The following is a 21262-nucleotide window of genomic DNA, read 5'->3' as shown; positions in this document are numbered from 1 at the left end:
TAACCTTTTTAGGTTTCCAAATAGATTCAGTATCCATTACTTTGTCTCTAAAAGACAAGAGATGTCTAAAATTGGTTGCAGCTTGTCGGAGCCTTCAGTTTCAATCATTCCCTTCAGTAGCTATGTGCACGGAGGTTTTATGCCTCATGACTGCAGCATTGGACGAGATCCCTTTTGCTCGTTTTCACATGAGACATCTTCAGCTTTGTATGCTGAATTAATGGTGCAGGGATTATAAAAGGATATCACAATTAATATCCTTAAATCCCAATGTTCGACTAGCTCTGACTTGGTGGTTATATCACCATTGTTTAGTTCAGGGGGCCTCTTTTGTTCGTCCAACCTGGACTGTGATCACAACAGATGCGAGTCTTTCAGGTTGGGGAGCTGTCTGGGGATCTCTGACAGCGCAGGGGGTTAGGAAATCTCAAGAGGCGAGATTACCAATCAATATTTTGGAACTCCGTGCGATTCTCAGAGCTCTTCAATTTTGGCATCTTCTGAAGAGAGAACCGTTTATTTGTTTTCAGACAGACAATGTCACAACCGTGGCATATGTCAATCATCAAGGTGGGACTCACAGTCCTCAAGCTATGAAAGAAGTATCTCGGATACTTGATTGGGCGGAATCCAGTTCCTTTTTAATTTTTGCGGTGCATATCCCAGGTATAGACAATTGGGAAGCAGATTATCTCAGTCGCCAGACTTTACATTCGGGAAAGTGGTCTCTTCACCCGGATGTGTTTTTTCAGATTGTTCAGATGTGGGGGCTTCCAGAAATAGATCTGATGGCTTCTCATCTAAACAGGAAACTTCCCAGGTATCTGTCCAGGTCCAGGGATCCTCAGGCGGAAGCAGTGGATGCGTTGACACTTCCTTGGAGTTATAACCTGCTTATATCTTTTTCCGTCTCTAGTTCTTCTTCCAAGAGTGATTTCCAAAATCATAATGGAGCGTTCGTTTGTACTGCTGGTGGCTCCAGCATGGCCACACAGGTTTTGGTATGCAGATCTTGTTCGGATGTCCAGTTGCCAACCTTGGCCACTTCCGTTAAGGCCAGACCTTCTGTCTCAAGGCCCTTTTTTCCATCAGGATCTCAAATCATTAAATTTGAAGGTATGGAGATTGAACGCTTAGTGCTTAGTCTAGAGGTTTCTCTGACTCAGTGATTAATACTATGTTGCAGGCTCGTAAATCTGTGTCTAGAATGATTTATTTTCTTTCATGTAATTAGCAAGAGTCCATGAGCTAGTGACGTATGGGATATACATTCCTACCAGGAGGGGCAAAGTTTCCCAAACCTCAAAATGCCTATAAATACACCCCTCACCACACCCACAAATCAGTTTTACAAACTTTGCCTCCTATGGAGGTGGTGAAGTAAGTTTGTGCTAGATTCTACGTTGATATGCGCTCCGCAGCAGGTTGGAGCCCGGTTTTCCTCTCAGCGTGCAGTGATTGTCAGAGGGATGTGAGGAGAGTATTGCCTATTTGAATGCAATGATCTCCTTCTACGGGGTCTATTTCATAGGTTCTCTGTTATCGGTCGTAGAGATTCATCTCTTACCTCCTTTTTCAGATCGACGATATACTCTTATATATATATACCATTACCTCTGCTGATTTTCGTTTCAGTACTGGTTTGGCTTTCTACAACATGTAGACGAGTGTCCTGGGGTAAGTAAGTCTTATTTTCTGTGACACTCTAAGCTATGGTTGGGCACTTTTTTATAAAGTTCTAAATATATGTATTCAAACATTTATTTGCCTTGACTCAGGATGTTCAACATTCCTTCTTTTCAGACAGTCAGTTTCATATTTGGGATAATGCATTTGAATCAATCATTTTTTCTTACCTTAAAAAATTTGACTTTTTCCCTGTGGGCTGTTAGGCTCGCGGGGGCTGAAAATGCTTCATTTTATTGCGTCATTCTTGGCGCAGACTTTTTTAGCGCAAAAAATCTTTTCTGTTTCCGGCGTCATACGTGTCGCCGGAAGTTGCGTCATTTTTTGACGTTCTTTTGCGCCAAAAATGTCGGCGTTCCGGATGTGGCGTCATTTTTGGCGCCAAAAAGCATTTAGGCGCCAAATAATGTGGGCGTCTTATTTGGCACTAAAAAAATATGGGCGTCGCTTTTGTCTCCACATTATTTAAGTCTCATTTTTCATTGCTTCTGGTTGCTAGAAGCTTGTTCTTTGGCATTTTTTCCCATTCCTGAAACTGTCATTTAAGGAATTTGATAAATTTTGCTTTATATGTTGTTTTTTCTCTTACATATTGCAAGATGTCTCATGTTGCATCTGAGTCAGAAGATACTTCAGGAAAATCGCTGCCTGGTGCTGGAACTACCAAAGCTAAGTGTATCTGCTGTAAACTTTTGGTAGCTGTTCCTCCAGCTGTTGTTTGTATTAATTGTCATGACAAACTTGTTAATGCAAAAAATATTTCCTTTAGTAAAATACCATTACCTGTTGCAGTTCCATCAACATCTAATGTTCAGAGTGTTCCTGATAACATAAGAGATTTTGTTTCTGAATCCATTAAGAAGGCTATGTCTGTTATTCCTCCTTCTAGTAAACATAAAAAGTCTTTTAAAACTTCTCTTTATCCAGATGAATTTTTAAATGAACATCATCATTCTGATTCTAATGATTCTTCTGGTTCAGAGGATTCTGTTTCAGAGGTTGATGCTGATAAATCTTCATATTATTTAAAATGGAATTTATTTGTTCTTTACTTAAAGAAGTCCTAATTGCATTAGAAATTGAGGATTCTGGTCCTCTTGATACTAAATCTAAACGTTTAGACAAGGTCTTTAAATCTCCTGTAGTTATTCCAGAAGTTTTTCCTGTTCCTGGTGCTATTTCTGAAGTAATTTCCAGGGAATGGAATAATTTGGGTAATTCATTTACTCCTTCTAAACGTTTTAAGCAATTATATCCTGTGCCGTCTGACAGATTAGAGTTTTGGGACAAAATCCCTAAAGTTGATGGGGCTATCTCTACCCTTGCTAAACGTACTACTATTCCTACGGCAGATGGTACTTCCTTTAAGGATCCTTTAGATAGGAAAATTGAATCCTTTCTAAGAAAAGCTTATTTGTGTTCAGGTAATCTTCTTAGACCTGCTATATCTTTGGCGGATGTTGCTGCAGCTTCAACTTTTTGGTTGGAAACTTTAGCGCAACAAGTAACAGATCATGATTCTCATAACATTATTATTCTTCTTCAACATGCTAATAATTTTATCTGTGATGCCATTTTTGATATTATCAGAGTTGATGTCAGGTTTATGTCTCTAGCTATTTTAGCTAGAAGAGCTTTATGGCTTAAAACTTGGAATGCTGATATGTCTTCTAAATCGACTCTACTTTCCCTTTCTTTCCAGGGTAATAAATTATTTGGTTCTCAGTTGCATTCTATTATCTCAACTGTTACTGGTGGGAAAGGAACTTTTTTACCACAGGATAAAAAATCTAAGGGTAAAAACAGGGCTAATAATCGTTTTCATTCCTTTCATTTCAACAAAGAACAAAAGCCTGATCCTTCATCCTCAGGAGCAGTTTCAGTTTGGAAACCATCTCCAGTCTGGAATAAATCCAAGCCTTCTAGAAAAGCAAAGCCAGCTTCTAAGTCCACATGAAGGTGCGGCCCTCATTCCAGCTCAGCTGGTAGGGGGCAGATTACGTTTTTTCAAAGAAATTTGGATCAATTCTGTTCACAATCTTTGGATTCAGAACATTATTTCAGAAGGGTACAAAATTGGTTTCAAGATAAGACCTCCTGCAAAGAGATTTTTTCTTTCCCGTGTCCCAGTAAACCCAGCGAAAGCTCAAGCATTTCTGAAATGTGTTTCAGATCTAGAGTTGGCTGGAGTAATTATGCCAGTTCCAGTTCTGGAACAGGGGCTGGGGTTTTATTCGAATCTCTTCATTGTACCAAAGAAGGAGAATTCCTTCAGACCAGTTCTGGATCTAAAAATATTGAATCGTTATGTAAGGATACCAACATTCAAAATGGTAACTGTAAGGACTATCCTGCCTTTTGTTCAGCAAGGGCATTATATGTCTACAATAGATTTACCGGATGCATATCTGCATATTCCGATTCATCCAGCTCACTATCAGTTTCTGAGATTCTCTTTCCTGGACAAGCATTACCAGAATCTGCCGTTCGGCCTAGCAACAGCTCCAAGAATTTTTACAAAGGTTCTCGGTGCCCTTCTGTCTGTAATCAGAGAACAGGGTATTGTGGTATTTCCTTATTTGGACGATATCTTGGTACTTGCTCAGTCTTCACATTTAGCAGAATTTCATACGAATCAACTTTTGTTGTTTCTTCAAGATCATGGTTGGAGGATCAATTCACTAAAAAGTTCATTGATTCCTCAGACAAGGGTAACCTTTTTGGGTTTCCAGATAGATTCAGTGTCCATGACTCTGTCTTTGACAGACAAGAGACGTCTAAAATTGATTTCAGCTTGTCGAAACCTTCAGTCACAATCATTCCCTTCGGTAGCCTTATGCATGGAAATTCTAGGTCTTATGACTGCTGCATCGGACACGATCCCCTTTGCTCGTTTTCACATGCGACCTCTTCAGCTCTGTATGCTGAACCAATGGTGCAGGGATTACACAAAGATATCTCAATTAATATCTTTAAAACCGATTGTACGACACTCTCTGACGTGGTGGACAGATCACCATCGTTTAGTTCAGGGGGCTTCTTTTGTTCTTCCGACCTGGACTGTAGTTTCAACAGATGCAAGTCTTACAGGTTGGGGAGCTGTGTGGGGGTCTCTGACGGCACAAGGGGTTTGGAATCTCAGGAGGTGAGATTACCGATCAATATTTTGGAACTCCGTGCAATTTTCAGAGCTCTTCAGTCTTGGCCTCTTCTGAAGAGAGAATCGTTCATTTGTTTTCAGACAGACAATGTCACAACTGTGGCATACATCAATCATCAAGGAGGGACTCACAGTCCTCTGGCTATGAAAGAAGTATCTCGAATTCTGGTTTGGGCGGAATCCAGCTCCTGTCTAATCTCTGCGGTTCATATTCCAGGTATAGACAATTGGGAAGCGGATTATCTCAGTCGCCAAACGTTGCATCCGGGCGAATGGTCTCTTCACCCAGAGGTATTTCTTCAGATTGTTCAAATGTGGGAACTTCCAGAAATAGATCTGATGGCTTCTCATCTAAACAAGAAACTTCCCAGGTATCTGTCCAGATCCCGGGATCCTCAGGCGGAGGCAGTGGATGCATTATCACTTCCTTGGAAGTATCATCCTGCCTATATCTTTCCGCCTCTAGTTCTTCTTCCAAGAGTAATCTCCAAGATTCTGAAGGAATGCTCGTTTGTTCTGCTGGTAGCTCCAGCATGGCCTCACAGGTTTTGGTATGCAGATCTTGTCCGGATGGCCTCTTGCCAACCGTGGACTCTTCCGTTAAGACCAGACCTTCTGTCGCAAGGTCCTTTTTTCCATCAGGATCTCAAATCCTTAAATTTAAAGGTATGGAGATTGAACGCTTGATTCTTGGTCAAAGAGGTTTCTCTGACTCTGTGATTAATACTATGTTACAGGCTCGTAAATCTGTATCTAGAGAGATATATTATAGAGTCTGGAAGACTTATATTTCTTGGTGTCTTTCTCATCATTTTTCCTGGCATTCTTTTAGAATTCCGAGAATTTTACAGTTTCTTCAGGATGGTTTAGATAAAGGTTTGTCCGCAAGTTCCTTGAAAGGTCAAATCTCTGCTCTTTCTGTTCTTTTTCACAGAAAGATTGCTAATCTTCCTGATATTCATTGTTTTGTACAAGCCTTGGTTCGTATAAAACCTGTCATTAAGTCAATTTCTCCTCCTTGGAGTTTGAATTTGGTTCTGGGGGCTCTTCAAGCTCCTCCGTTTGAACCTATGCATTCATTGGACATTAAATTACTTTCTTGGAAAGTTTTGTTCCTTTTGGCCATCTCTTCTGCCAGAAGAGTCTCTGAATTATCTGCTCTTTCTTGTGAGTCTCCTTTTCTGATTTTTCATCAGGATAAGGCGGTGTTGCAAACTTCTTTTGAATTTTTACCTAAGGTTGTGAATTCCAACAACATTAGTAGAGAAATTGTGGTTCCTTCATTATGCCCTAATCCTAAGAATTCTAAGGAGAAATCATTGCATTCTTTGGATGTTGTTAGAGCTTTGAAATATTATGTTGATGCTACTAAGACTTTCCGAAAGACTTCTAGTCTATTTGTCATCTTTTCCGGTTCTAGAAAAGGCCAGAAAGCTTCTGCCATTTCTTTGGCATCTTGGTTGAAATCTTTGATTCATCATGCTTATGTTGAGTCGGGCAAAACTCCGCCTCAAAGGATTACAGCTCATTCTACTAGTTCAGTCTCTACTTCCTGGGCCATTTAAGAATGAAGCTTCGGCTGATCAGATTTGCAAAGCTGCAACTTGGTCTTCTTTGCATACTTTTACTAAATTCTACCATTTTGATGTGTTTTCTTCTTCTGAAGCTGTTTTTGGTAGAAAAGTACTTCAGGCAGCTGTTTCAGTTTGAATCTTCTGCTTATATTTTTAAAATTATACTTTATTTTGGGTGTGGATAATTTTCAGCGGAATTGGCTGTCTTTTTTTTATCCCTCCCTCTCTAGTGACTCTTGCGTGGAAGATCCACATCTTGGGTAGTCATTATCCCATACGTCACTAGCTCATGGACTCTTGCTAATTACATGAAAGAAAACATAATTTATGTAAGAACTTACCTGATAAATTCATTTCTTTCATATTAGCAAGAGTCCATGAGGCCCGCCCTTTTTTGTGGTGGTTATGATTTTTTGTATAAAGCACAATTATTCCAATTCCTTATTTTTTATGCTTTCGCACATTTTCTTATCACCCCACTTCTTGGCAATTCATTAAACTGATTTGTGGGTGTGGTGAGGGGTGTATTTATAGGCATTTTGAGGTTTGGGAAACTTTGCCCCTCCTGGTAGGAATGTATATCCCATACGTCACTAGCTCATGGACTCTTGCTAATATGAAAGAAATGAATTTATCAGGTAAGTTCTTACATAAATTATGTTATCTAGTTTGGAAGACTTACATTTCATGGTGTTCTTCTCATAAATTCTCTTGGCATTCTTTTAGAATTCCTAGAATTTTACATTTTCTTCAGGATGGTTTGGATAAGGGTTTGTCTGCAAGTTCCTTGAAAGGACAAATCTCTGCTCTTTCTGTTCTGTTTCACAGAAAAATTGCTAATCTTCCCGATATTCATTGTTTTGTACAGGCTTTGGTTCGTATTAAGCCTGTCATTAAATCAATCTCTCCTCCTTGGAGTCTTAATTTGGTTTTGAAAGCTTTACAGACTCCTCCGTTTGAGCCTATGCATTCTCTGGACTTTAAATTACTTTCTTGGAAAGTATTGTTCCTTTTGGCCATCTCTTCTGCTAGATGAGTTTCTGAATTATCTGCTCTTTCTTGTGAGTCTCCTTTTCTGATTTTTCATCAGGATAAGGCGGTCTTGCGGACTTCATTTAAATTGTTGTCCCTTCATTGTGTCCTAATCCTAAGAATTCTCTGGAGAGATCTTTATATTCTTTGGATGTGGTAAGAGCTTTGAAATATTATGTTGAAGCTACTAAAGATTTCAGAAAGACTTCTAGTCTATTTGTTAACTTTTCTGGGTCTAAGAAAGGTCAGAAGGCTTCTGCCATTTCTTTGGCATCTTGGTTAAAGCTTTTGATTCATCATGCTTATTTGGAGTCGGGTAAATCCCCGCCTCAGAGGATTACGGCTCATTCTACTAGGTCAGTTTCTACTTCCTGGGCTTTTAGGAATGAATCTTCTATTGATCAGTTTTGCAAAGCAGCAACTTGGTCTTCTTTGCATACTTTTACAAAATTCTACCATTTTGATGTTTTTTCTTCTTCAGAAGCAGTTTTTGGTAGAAAAGTACTTCAGGCAGCTGTTTCAGTTTGATTCTTCTGCTTATAATTTCATAGTTTTTTCCATTATAAGATGAAAACTTTTGATTTGTGTTGTGGATTAATTTTTCAGCAGAATTGGCTGTCTTTATTTTTATCCCTCCCTCTCTAGTGACTCTTGCGTGGAGTGCCACATCTTGGGTATTTGCTATCCCATACGTCACTAGCTCATGGACTCTTGCCAATTACAAGAAAGAAAACATAATTTATGTAAGAATTTACCTGATAAATTTATTTATTTCATATTGGCAAGAGTCCATGAGACCCACCCTTTTTATGGTGGTTATGATTTTTTTGTATAAAGCAGAATTATTCCAAATCCTTGTTGATGCTTTCGCTCCTTTCTTATCCCCCCACTTCTTGGCTATTCGTTAAACTGAATTGTGGGTGTGGTGGGGGGTGTATTTATAGGCATTTTGAGGTTTGGGAAACTTTGCCCCTCCTGGTAGGAATGTATATCCCATACGTCACTAGCTCATGGACTCTTGCCAATATGAAAGAAATGAATTTATCAGGTAAATTCTTACATAAGTTATGTTTTTTACGGCAATGCCCCGCAAAAGGCCCTTTTAAGGGCTATTGGTAGTGTAGGCTAGGGTTTTTTTATTTATTTTGGAGGGCTTTTTTATTTTGATAGGGCTATTAGATTAGGTGTAATTAGTTTAAATATCTTGTAATTTGTTTTTTATTTTGTGTAATTTAGTGTGTTTTTTTTTAAATTTAGGTATTTGTATTTAATTTTGTTAATTGTATTTAATTTAGGTAATTTAATTGTAGTGTAATGTTAGGTGTTAGTGTAACTAAATTTAGGTTTTATTTGACAGGTAAATTTGTATTTATTTTAGCTAGGTAGTTAGTAAATAGTTAATAACTATTTAATAACTATTCTACCTAGTTAAAATAAATACAAACTTGCCTGTAAAATAAAAATAAACCCTAAGCTAGATACAATGTAACTATTAGTTATATTGTAGCTAGCTTAGGGTTTATTTTATAGGTATTTAGTTTTAAATAGGAATTATTTAGGTAATGATAGTAGGTTTTATTTAGATTTATTTTAATTATATTTAAGTTAGGGGGTGTTAGGGTTAGACTTAGGTTTAGGGGTTAATAAATTTAGAATAGTGGTGGCGACGTTGGTGGCGGCAGATTAGGGGTTAATAAATGTAGGTAGGTGGCGGTGATGTTAGGGGTGGCAGATTAGGGGTTAATAATAAACTAGTGTTTGCAATGCGCGAGTGCGGCGGTTTAGGGGTTAATATGTTTATTATAGTGGCAGCAACGTTGGGGGCGGCAGTTTAGGGTTTAATAAGTATAATGTAGGTGGCGGCGATGTCCGGAGCGGCAGATAAGGGGTTAATAAATATAATGTAGGTGGCGGCAATGTCGGGGCAGCAGATTAGGGTTTAATAAGTAAAATTAGGGGTGTTTATACTAGGGGTTCATGTTAGGGTGTTAGGTGTAAACATAAATTTAGTTTCCCCATAGCTCACCGCTGACTTAAGCAGCGCTGGTATTGGAGTGCGGTATGGAGCACAATTTTGCTCTACTCTCACTTCTTGCCTTTTAACGCCGGGTTTCTGAAAACCTGTAATACCAGCGCTGTAGGTAACTGAGCGGTGACAATAACGTGTAAGTTAGTACTGCACCTCTCATAACGCAAAACTCGTAATTTAGCCGCAAGTTTCCAAACAGATCTGCAAAACAGAGCAAATTGAGTGCAACAAAGTGCACAGACGGTCTAAGTGTAGATGTAAAATGTAACAATTTATTTATAAAACAAAAAAAGATGTACACTCACAAAGGTGACCTCAAACATGTGAAGTATGTATCAGCAAGTATTAAAAGGGGATTCCCTTAGAGCCGTGGGTCCATAGCACCTCTGTATCGCCAAACGTCCACACTGTAGTTGGTTCTGAGTTTGACAACAAGCCGTGTCTTAAAAGGTCCCAAACAAATGTGCCATGTACCTGCCTCACAGGGGAAAAAAGACAGATGTCCTTTAAAAAATGGAGAGTGTGTAACTAAAAAAGCAGTTGCTTTGTAAAAGCTGGCTAAGTCCAGCTGCTGCAGTGAGCACACTCTCGTTCACCATGATGTATTATGGGTGTGGCCTAACATTTCGCAGGACTCCTCCCGGCTTCATCAGAGGCTATGCCCATCCTCTCTTTGATCGCCCTATTTATAGTAGCCCTACAACAAGACCTTTCACACTTATTGAATCATTCTCATTGGGTCATTGAATGTAGGCAGCTACAGTGGGGATATATGTACGCTTGTAAGTAACATAACTTCAAGATAGCACACTCGGAACAAACAATCAGGATAAAAGCTTCATACCGTAGGTGTTGTGCAATCATACTTGATACACATTAAAATTGCATAGTATTCCTACCAACATTACAGGCAAATCGAAATTAAAAAATGTAATGATAAAAGAAATATGTATTTTGTGTCAATTGTGAGAAAAGACATTTCACGTTTTGTATAAGTGTTGAAATACACTATCTGCTACGAGTCCCTTATCAGAAAACGATAGAGGAGCTATTCTAGATGTACACTAATAACCAAGTATAGGGCAAAATGTAAACTACATTTCCAAAAAGACTGCCAAATATATATCGCGGTTCAGACCCACTGGATCCATAGTGCCCAATCTAGAAGAAGGTAAAGGTAAACCACATAACATGTTTTACTTGTCATCAGAATCTTGATTTTATAGCTATTCTCTCCCTTAAATTTTCCAAATGACTGATTCTGTGGGTCTAGATGGTCACAGCATTTGCAACTCTTCCTCCCACACCTAAAAAAGCCCTTTTAAGCCAATTTTCTGAATTGATAGGTTTCAGTATACTGGGGCTAATTCTATTCCTCAAATTCACATTCCTCTTAAAGATCACTTGACCTCTCTCACTTGACGTTTCCATAAGGATTGGATCCTGCATAAGGATGGGCCAGTGTTTTTTTCATTGCCCTTTTAATCTCCCTTGATGCTCTATTATATTTCGCCACTAGTTGCACTTTTATTTTACCAAATCCCTCCCCTGCATCATTTATTTCTGTCTAATTTTTATTACCTTTTCCTTTAATTAGATTCTGCCTATCCATCCTCCCTACCTTTTCCTGAATCTCAGCCAACATCTCCCCTGTATATCCCTTTGCTAAGAACCGGTTTGTAATTATCTATGCTTCCTTTTGAAAGTCCTCATATTTAGCACAGTTTTGTCTCGCTCTCTGAAACTGTTCAAGAGAGATATTTTGCTTCAATTTCTCATGGTGGCCATTTAGGACTTGTAAGTATCCATTGGTATCGATAGGCTTCCTATATAAGTTGGTATATACACCCCCTCCTTCTTATATAATTTATAGGTCCAGAAAAGTCACTTTCTCCTTACTCCATTCCATGGTGAATTGTAGATTCATCATGTTCCTATTGGTATACTCTACAAATTCCTTTAGTCTATACACTCAACCCTGTCAAATAATAAGCACATTGTCTATGTAGCGATACCACTTTATATACAACATGGAGAATCCATATAGGAACCAAATTTTAAACAAAACCTCCCACCATGCCATGTGGAGGTTCGCAAATTTGGGGGTGAACTTCGTGCCCATCGTGGTACCTCTTACTTTGAAGAATTATTTGTTTTCAACCATGAAATAATTTCTAGTTAGTATAAATTCAAAGTCTCTAGAAACCTAATATGTGTGTCATTTATATAACCGCTCTTCATAGAGAAATACTTAAGTGCAGTGATACCCAGTGCATGGGGGAATCTACGTGTACATACGTCCATAGTTACCCAAATATGATCATCTTAATAGATAAGCATACACAGGTATCAGGTTAGTCTAATTGGCTTTCAGGAAGCTGGTGAGCATACACAGGGTATCAGGTAAGTATGCTTGGTCTCTGGAACAGGGTAAGCATGCACAGGTACAAGGAAAGTATGCTTGGTCTCAGGAGCAAGAGAAGCATACACAGGTATCAGGTTAGTCTGCATGGCTTTCAGGAGTCAGGTGAGTGAATCCAAGGACTAAGTATTATAAATCAAATAAGAGAAAAGAGGTGCAGACTTTTCCTTGTTGCTATTAAAAGTCTAAATGTATTGTATACAAAGTATATACAGTACATATCTTCCAATAATAAGTCATACCCAAAAGATCTGACGCATTTCCTGTACCACAAGGCACACTTCCTCAGAGGTCCTGACTAACATCAAATGCTAGCTTATATTGGAGAGAGGTAGATCAATCAGTCAATAGGTGGCAGGTTAATTAATTGTATCATCTGTTTAGTTAACCCCATTTGGTTAGTTCTAATATTGGCTGTACTGATCAGGCTCATATTTACAACATTTAATACCAATATTGAGGTTAAAGAAAAACAAACAAAGCTAGAATCATTAACATGTACTAAGTAAGAATGCTTGGTCTCAAGAGCAAGGTGAGCATACACAGGCATCAGGTAAGTATGCTTGGTCTCGAGAGCAAGGTGAGCATACACAGGCATCAGGTAAGTATGCTTGGTCTCGAGAGCAAGGTGAGCATACACAGGCATCAGGTAAGTATGCTTGGTCTCGAGAGCAAGGTGAGCATACACAGGCATCAGGTAAGTATGCTTGGTCTCGAGAGCAAAGTGAGCATACACAGGCATCAGGTAAGTATGCTTGGTCTCAGGAGCAAGGTGAACATACACAGGCATCAGGTAAGTATGCTTGGTCTCAGGAGCAAGGTGAGCATACACAGGCATCAGGTAAGTATGCTTGGTCTCAGGAGCAAGGTGAGCATACACAGGCATCAGGTACGTATGCTTGGTCTCAGGAGCAAGGTAAGCATACACAGGCATCAGGTAAGTATGCTTGGTCTCAGGAACAAGGTGAGCATACACAGGCATCAGGTAAGTATGCTTGGTCTCAGGAGCAAGGTGAGCATACACAGGCATCAGGTAAGTATGCTTGGTCTCAGGAGCAAGGTGAGCATACACAGGCATCAGGTAAGTATGCTTGGTCTCTGGAACAAGGTGAGCATACACAGGCATCAGGTAAGTATGCTTGGTCTCAGGAGCAAGGTGAGCATACACAGGCATCAGGTAAGTATGCTTGGTCTCAGGAGCAAGGTGAGCATACACAGGCATCAGGTAAGTATGCTTGGTCTCTGGAACAAGGTGAGCATACACAGGCATCAGGTAAGTATGCCAGGTTTCAGTTCCTGAAATTAGGACATGGCCCCTTTAAATCTAGGCAGCGTGTGCCTAGAGAAGCCACAGCAGAGGTACAAAGACTAGAGACTCTGTGTCCCTCCACATGGAACGCCAAGATGAAAAACATCTATTCTCAGCATTTGCCGGGATCGGAGGATCAGGTAAGTTCCTTACAGAGCCATTGCTACAGCAGTTTGTAGAGGTTTTCCTACTCTCCTATGCCATATAGTAGCTGCCTTCAGAGTTGGAGGGGACTGCGGTGATAGACACCCATAAACTTTTGGAAGTGTTACGTGTGTGACAGGCTGGGTGGTAGCACACAATAAGTTATTTAGTTTTTGCACCATACACTCGCAGACAATAGGGAGTGCATGAGAGATAGAATCTCAACTCAAACTTGCTGCTAATTTTATGAATTGTTATTGCTGATATTGTAGCTTCAATTACATGGTATCAATACACAAAATTACCCATGGCTTCTTTCTCAAGGTAAATACACAATCAAACAAATACTCTTACTGGACATGAAACCCCAAATTTTCTTTCATGAATTAGAGCATGTAATTTTAAACACTAATGTCGTTAAGCCCATAAGGCTATCCTGGGCCTCTCTTTACCGCAGTCTCGCTATCAGTGGCGAGATTGCACTATTTCTGCATGCCCCATGAATGGGGAAGTGCAGAAATAGACTTGCAGAGTCATCAATGCAGAGAGACACACTCTGTCTGAACTGGGAGCAAGGCAGTACATAGAAAATTCTACTTAAAGGGACATTCCAGTCAAAATATAAATGCACATAAATTACATCTTTGAATGGAAACATATTTGCAATATACATGTACTGGCAAAAATGCTTCTAGTAAAAGTTATTACTGTTTTAGCGTTAACATTTTTCTCTGCACGTGCACGTGAAGCATAGCTAGATATTGTCACTGCACCCACATTTTAAATAATGTAGCTGCTCAGATCATCAGTGGGGCTTGTGCCATGTTACCAATTAACAAATTGAGTCATTACCAGATGGTACAAGCACCTTAGGCTCTCTGAGCAAGTGCTGTGTTTAAAATGCTGGTGCACAGTGCATACTTAAATACACTTTTGAAACAGCTATAGCTTTTATTAGAAGCATTTTAGCTAATACATGTCTATTACAAAAATGCTTCTGTTCAATACCGAAATGCACCCATGTGGCTGGAATATCCCTTTAAAGGGACAGTAAAGTCACAATTAGACATTCATGATTTAGACAGAGCATACAATTGTATACAACTTTCCAATTTAATTCTTTTTAATTTGCTTCCTTCTCTTGTTATCCTTTGCTGAAAGGTAAGTTCAGGAGCAGCAAAGAACCTAGATATACACACACACACACACATAGATTGTCACTGGGTCGCCCAATGTGTTCACTTAGAAACCAGTAGTGCATTGCTGCTCCTTCAACAAATGATACCAAGAGAATTAAACTAATTTGATAATAGAAGTAAACTGGAAAGCTGTTTAAAATTGAATGTTCTACCTAAACCATGACAGAAAAAGGTTGGGTTTCATGCCCCTTTAATTATAGTAAAAAGAACACCAGTTGAGACTTAATTGTGTCCTTATCCTACACAAGTCTTGTAATCAAAGCCCTGAAATGTTACTGGGTACCTGTAAAGAAATTAAGACAATCAATTATATTTGTATCCTATGTGGTCCTAGAACATAACCAAAAAGGTTTCCAGAACTTATAATCCCTTAAGGCAGGGGTTTCCAAACTTGGTCCTTCAGAGGTTTTGGAACTACATTTTCCATGATGCTCAGCCAGCATTTTATCTAGCTGAGCATCATGGGAAATGTAGTTCCAAAACCTCTGGAGAGCCAAGTTTGGAAACCCCTGCCTTAAGGTGAGTGTTATTTAACCAAAGAGGTGGTCTTGCATTTTGCATTGCTATAAAAACCAATCAAAAGTCCTTGAAACGCCAGCATGCGTCTAAATCATTTTAATCATACAAAATATTTAAACAGTTTTCAAGTTGCATATTCGTGTATTACTTAACCTTCCATTGAAATGAATGTATCAACTATAAGACAACAAATACTTTTCATGTTATTAGAGTATTAAACCATGAAAAAATACAGTAAACATTGGGAACAGATAGAAGTTTTATAATTTCAAAAATATAAGCTGGAAGTAGTCAGATATCCTGTGTATATAAATGACTACATATTGACACATCAGGTTATTTTGTTTTTATTTCTCATAGAAGAAAAATTGACTTTACAAAAAAATAATGAGATAATATCTTTAGTAGCAAACTGAGATGGAAAACAGTTGCAAACTATTAGGATACTAAGGTCCTGACTGTCCAACAAATTGAATTAAAGGGCCATTTTTTCCCACTGCCCAATTATCCGTTTACAAATAGCTCTTTTACCTTTATTTTGACATTCAAAATAGCTATTTTGTCTGTAAGCTATACTGAAAATATGAATACTTTAGAATTCCTTATAGAAAAGATATGCAAACAAGAGCTAGCAAACATCAATCATGTTTCCAATGAGAGGTGGAACAAACAGGTAATACAATTTTCCTTTCCATTTGAAATACGTATTGGCCATTGTGCTTGCAGCAGTTTTCCCGCTTAGCTATCAAAGATGTCCTTTGGCTAACACAGAAGCATTCTTCTTTGCAATCGAAAAACTGCTCTAGTGAGGCCTATTCTTGGACAAAACTTGTGCTAGTTTGTAATTTAATTCAAATTGGAAGGCAAAGCAGCTCAAAACAGGTCAGAGAGAGAATATTTTTTATCTCCTGATTGGTCTATTCATATTTTCCAATTTACAGACAGTATCAGAATTTTACTTGTTACACATTTTGTTTAAATGATATTCACTTTTAACAGTATCCGCATAGGTGTATTCACATTTATCATTTTGTATTTGAGACTAGAGTATTGTGAGACTGTTTTCAACATAAAGTTAAGAGGAACAGGGTGAAATTTCGTAACCTAAAGAGGAATTCTCAATTTGCAGTGGTTTAAATTGTACTTTTTTTTTAAAGAAACATGACACTGAGTTGAGGGCAGTTGCGTCATCTGAAAGGACAGAGACGTCACAAATTACCACGGTAGAAGGAGCTGTTGTACAGTAATGAGGAACATCTTTTATCATGAAATTGAATATATTTACTGAAATATATATATATAATTATATGTGTGGAATGCATAGAGTAATATTCTCAGTTTATACTATCACTTTAATGATTTATTCTTGCCAGTATGCTGCGGCCAGAGGACGTAGCACAAATGGATCAGTACTACATGAAACAATCACAATTTGTGCCTGATGCCAATTTAAGGAAAGGAGAAATCAGAATTTAAAGAACACGTGGCATTGACATAAAGCTGGACCCACATTTAAGATGTCATATACATAAAAGACTGTCCCTGAGGTAGAACAGTTAATAGAATTTTTGAAGTGTTCTATTGGGATTGCTGAAATATAATTTTAGTTGCACAATGTATCAAACGTTGTAGGGACCAATGTGATTAGTCCCTGGACTTTGCAAGGACATTGCTCAGCAAGGGATACTTTGATATCCTTAATAAGTGCATTGATAATATCTTGTATGGGTAATATGTTATGTCACTAAATAAGGGCTAGATCACACTCCGATTCTAAACTTAACAGGAACAACAACAATCTTAACCGGCTGTAACAACAAAGACCACCATTTAAGAATATTTACAAGTTTACAACTGGAAAGTGATCTAGTCCTTAGAAAGTCCTTATTTCTGTGAATGCGGTAAAATAGATTTGCTAGGGAGTAAGATGTAATTTCACAAGTTGTTTGTATCTCATAGAAAAAGTGTATATGGAGCGGAGAACACTAATACAGTTTCAGGAAATTGTAGACCAAACCGTAACAGCAATATTACTTTAAAATGGCATCTCTTGACTCAGAAGACCTATAACTTATGTGTATTACATAGTCATTGCAGGGGGCGTTTTATTACTTTGTTGTACTTGGGAACTAGATGAGAAGTTTTGAAGCTGCAGACTTGGTTACTTTCATTTACATACATTTTAGAGAAGATCTTCTTATGAGTTAGTTGGTGAAGGTTACAGATGGAAATTTCTTTGAACTGTAGCTCACAATATAAACATCTGTAGAAGATTGGTTGAGATGGAGTGTTGATGCTCAAGTTCAGAGGTTCACAGGATTCATACACATAGTCATTACTAAAGTCGGATGTCTGGGTATTATGGGTATGCTGGTGAAGAACAAACAAGGATTTGAAACTAAAACCTTTACCACAGTGATGGCATCTATACGGTTTAACCCCTTTATGCGTGGGTCTGTGGAGAAATACTGCCCAGAGCTTCTTGAAGACACAGCCACACTCATGGCACACAAAAGCAATTTGGTGCGACTTTTTGTGTCGGAAATATGATTTTCTGTGTCTGAAGCATTTTTTGCACTTTCTACATGCAAAGATCTCCAATTCAGAACTTGAAGGTTCTGATTTGGATTTGGAGAAAGAAAGAGAATTTCCAAAATCGTTCGTTCTATCTTTTTCTGCAGGGTATTTTGTGCTCTGAATTTTCAGAGTATTATTAAAAATATCTACTCCACAGTCATCATCAATTCCAACTTGTCTTAAAGTATCACATTTGTTTTTTATTTCTAGATGTGCTTGATTCATGGAACTTACTGATTCATTGCCATAAAGCACATCATTCTGCCTTAGAAGATGTGTTTTGTTCTGTACCATTTGTGGAAGTTCATAATCCATATCCAGTTTCTGTGCATTCTGGTTTTCCTGGAATGGTTTTGAAGCAAAGATGTTTTGGCTTGTAGTTAGTGTTAGTTGACTTGCATGAGTCATCATGTGTTTAGCATAGTTTATCTCCCTATTGTAGACCCTTTCACACTCCTTACACTCATAGAGCAGTTGGCCCATGTGTCTTCGTTGGTGGATCATGAAGTCAGACTTGTTGCCAAGTTTGACTTCACAATGAGGGCACTGATAGCCTCTTTTGTGAAGAGACTGGTGTAACATCACCTCGCTTTTAGTTTTGAAGATTTCCTCACATTTGTTACATTTATATTGCTTTTCTTTCCTATGTTCACTTTTGTGTTTGATAAACTCTGTTTTATCACAGAAGTGCTTATCGCATTTTTTGCACTTGTATTCGCTCTTTGTTTCATGGGTTCTCTGATGTCTTCGTAGGTGGATGGATTTCCGGAAGCATTTTTCACATAATAGGCATTTGTAGGCGCCACCTCTTAAGTGAGACTTTTGGTGAAGGACCAGAAAGCACTCTTTGCTGTAACATTTCCCACAGTCAACACAACGGAATGGTTTGTTTGGATTCCGGGAAGAGACTTTACATTGAGAGTGATTGCTACTCCCACATTTCAGACAATATGGTAAATTTCTCTTCATCTTTTTCTTCACTTTTGGTTTCTGATCATCATGCTGGTTATAAAGGAGCTCTGGTTCCAGCTTAAGTTTCTCTACATTACTCGATTCTTCATCTACAAAGAAGATCACAACAAAAAGTTACATATAACCATTTTACTTTATTTTTATATATCAATCCATACAAAACATTTAATTTCCTATTTCAGATATAAAATCCTATCCATGCATCCAATTTACTCATTTTTTTAAAAAAGTGTGGACAATCAGTAAAAGGGGCTCTGTTACATTTGTAAATTTACATGCAATCCAATAAATACTTCTATCATTACCTTTAAAATGTCCTCTCTAGCCTGCTCATCCCTGCAGCCCAGACCACCAATGCACTGAAGGTGTTTTACTGTACTGTGATGAACTAACTTCTGTGTCCAATCACAGTGCATGTACTATTTAATGCAAGTGCATACCCACACTCGCTTGCAATACTGTCCTGACGTTTAGCTGGCACACACACTCCTATTCATTTATATCCACTGTAGTTGGCTTCTAGAGCATCTCAGCCAGTGCTTATTCTGGGAGTACTATTCACATTATGTGCATTTTCCAAGGCCAGGACATATAGTATATATTGGTATCAAAATGAAAGGAGTTAAAGTTCATGTAATTGTAAGTGGTCTGATAAATATATATTTTGTAAAGAGCAACACATCATTGTAAATAGCACATAAGGACACTACTTACAAGAATGTAAGCCTAATTAACCACTTAACTAGAAAAAAAAAATCATCATGAATGTTAAAGAGACAGTCAACTCAAAATTGTTTATGGTTTAAAAAGAAAGATAATCCCTTTATTACCCATTCCCCAGTTTTGCATAACCAAAATGGTTATATTAAAGGGACACTGAATCCAATTTTTTCTTTCATGATTCAGATAGAGCATGCAATTTTAAGCAACTTTCTAATTTACTCCTATTATCAAATTGTCTTAAATTCTCTTGGTATCTGTTTTGAAATGCAAGAATGTAAGTTTATATGCCGGCCCATTTTTGGTGAACAACCTGGGTTGTTCTTGCTGATTGGTGGATAAATTCAACCACCAAAAAAGTGATTTCCATGGTTCTGAACCAAAAAAATAGCTTAGATGCCTTCTTTTTCAAATAAAGAAAGCAAGAGAACGAAGAAAATTTGATAATAGGAGTAAAATAGAACGTTCCTTAAAATCGCATGCTCTATCTGAATCACAAAAGAAAAAATTTGGGTTCAGTGTCCCTATAATACACTTTTTACCTCTCTGATTACCTTTTATCTAAGCCTTTTCTGACAGCCCCCTGATCACATGACTTTATATTTATTATCTATTGACTTGCATTTTAACCAATTAGTGCAGTGTCTGCCACAACCCATGGGCGTGAGCACAATGTTATCTATATAGCCCACATGAACTAGCAGTCTACTGTTGTGAAAAGCTAATAAAAAAAGCATGTGATAAGAGTCTGTCTGTAGTGGCTTAGAAACAGGCAGAAAATTAGAGGTTTAAATGTTATAAAGTATATTAATATAACAATGTTAGTTGTGCAAAGCTGGGGAATGGGTAGTAAATGCGTAATCTATCTTTTTAAACAACAATTTTGGTGTAGACTGTCCCTTTAATCATTTTAAAATACACGCAGTATATTACATTATATCCTTTTACATATAACTAAAGCTAATCTGAATTATACAGACTCACTTTAAATACACACACATCATACATATAAACATACAAGAAGTATTGAGCTAGATAACTTGTCAAACTTAAATTTGTCTAGTACCCCGTCCCCTTTTATGCAAATCCCCACCCACTCTCCTCCTAAAATCTCCAACCACTTTCATACTTTTTCTGCCCACTCCTCTCCCTATTCAACATCCCTTTTTATTGGTGATTTTGATACAATTGTGTATTTCATTGCATGTTTATGAACCTTTTTAATAGTTGTTTTAATAGTGATTTAAATGGTATAATAAATTATACAATATATTTTATTTTAAAAAGAGTGTGGGTTCATCTGTAAGGTATTGTGTAATTTTATTGATATTAACTTTTTAATCTTTAAATACTATTAAAATAAAAAACATAATTTATGTAAGAAGTTACCTAATAAATGCATTTCTTTTATAGTGGCAAGAGTCCATGAGCTAGTGACGTATGGGATATACATTCCTACCAGGTGGGGGCAAAGTTTCCCAAACCTCAAATGCCTATAAATACACCTCCCACCTCACTCATACCTCAGTTTAACGAATAGCCAAGCAGTGAGGTGTAAAAAACAAGGAGTAAAAAGCATTAAACAGAGGAACTGGAAAAATCAAGTGCTTTATGCAAAAAAAAATCATAACCACAAAAAATAAGGTGTGTCTCATTGACTCTTGCCACTATGAAAGAAATTAATTTATCAGGTAAGTTCTTACATAAATTATGTTTTCTTTCATGTAAGGGGCAAGAGTCCATGAGCTAGTGACGTATGGGATATAATACCCAAGATGTGGAAGTGCATGAGTCACTAGAGAGGGAGGGATAAAATAAAAACAGCTATTTCCGCTGAGAAATTAAATCCCAAAAAATAATTACGTTTTCTTTAAAAAATTAAAAAAAAACTCATATAGACACTAGAATCAAATTAGAAT

At 37.8% G+C, this 21262-nt stretch overlaps 1 protein-coding gene across 1 annotated transcript in view; it reads right to left on the bottom strand.

Moving 5' to 3' along the window:
• Positions 1-15155: 15155 nt before the first annotated feature.
• The window catches only part of LOC128660076 (zinc finger protein 25-like), a 128141-nt gene continuing 122034 nt past the window's right edge, over positions 15156-21262 (bottom strand). Inside the window, exon 4 of the mRNA XM_053713688.1 lies at positions 15156-18712. Coding sequence (XP_053569663.1) covers positions 17163-18712 — 1550 coding nt within the window. The 3' untranslated portion in view covers positions 15156-17162. The remainder of the gene's footprint in view (positions 18713-21262) is intronic.

Source organism: Bombina bombina, chromosome 5 (genome assembly GCF_027579735.1).
Source record: "Bombina bombina isolate aBomBom1 chromosome 5, aBomBom1.pri, whole genome shotgun sequence".
In the NCBI taxonomy this organism is placed as follows: domain Eukaryota; kingdom Metazoa; phylum Chordata; class Amphibia; order Anura; family Bombinatoridae; genus Bombina; species Bombina bombina.
Note: the sequence above shows the minus strand (reverse complement) of the source record. Positions and strands in the feature narration are given on the sequence as shown.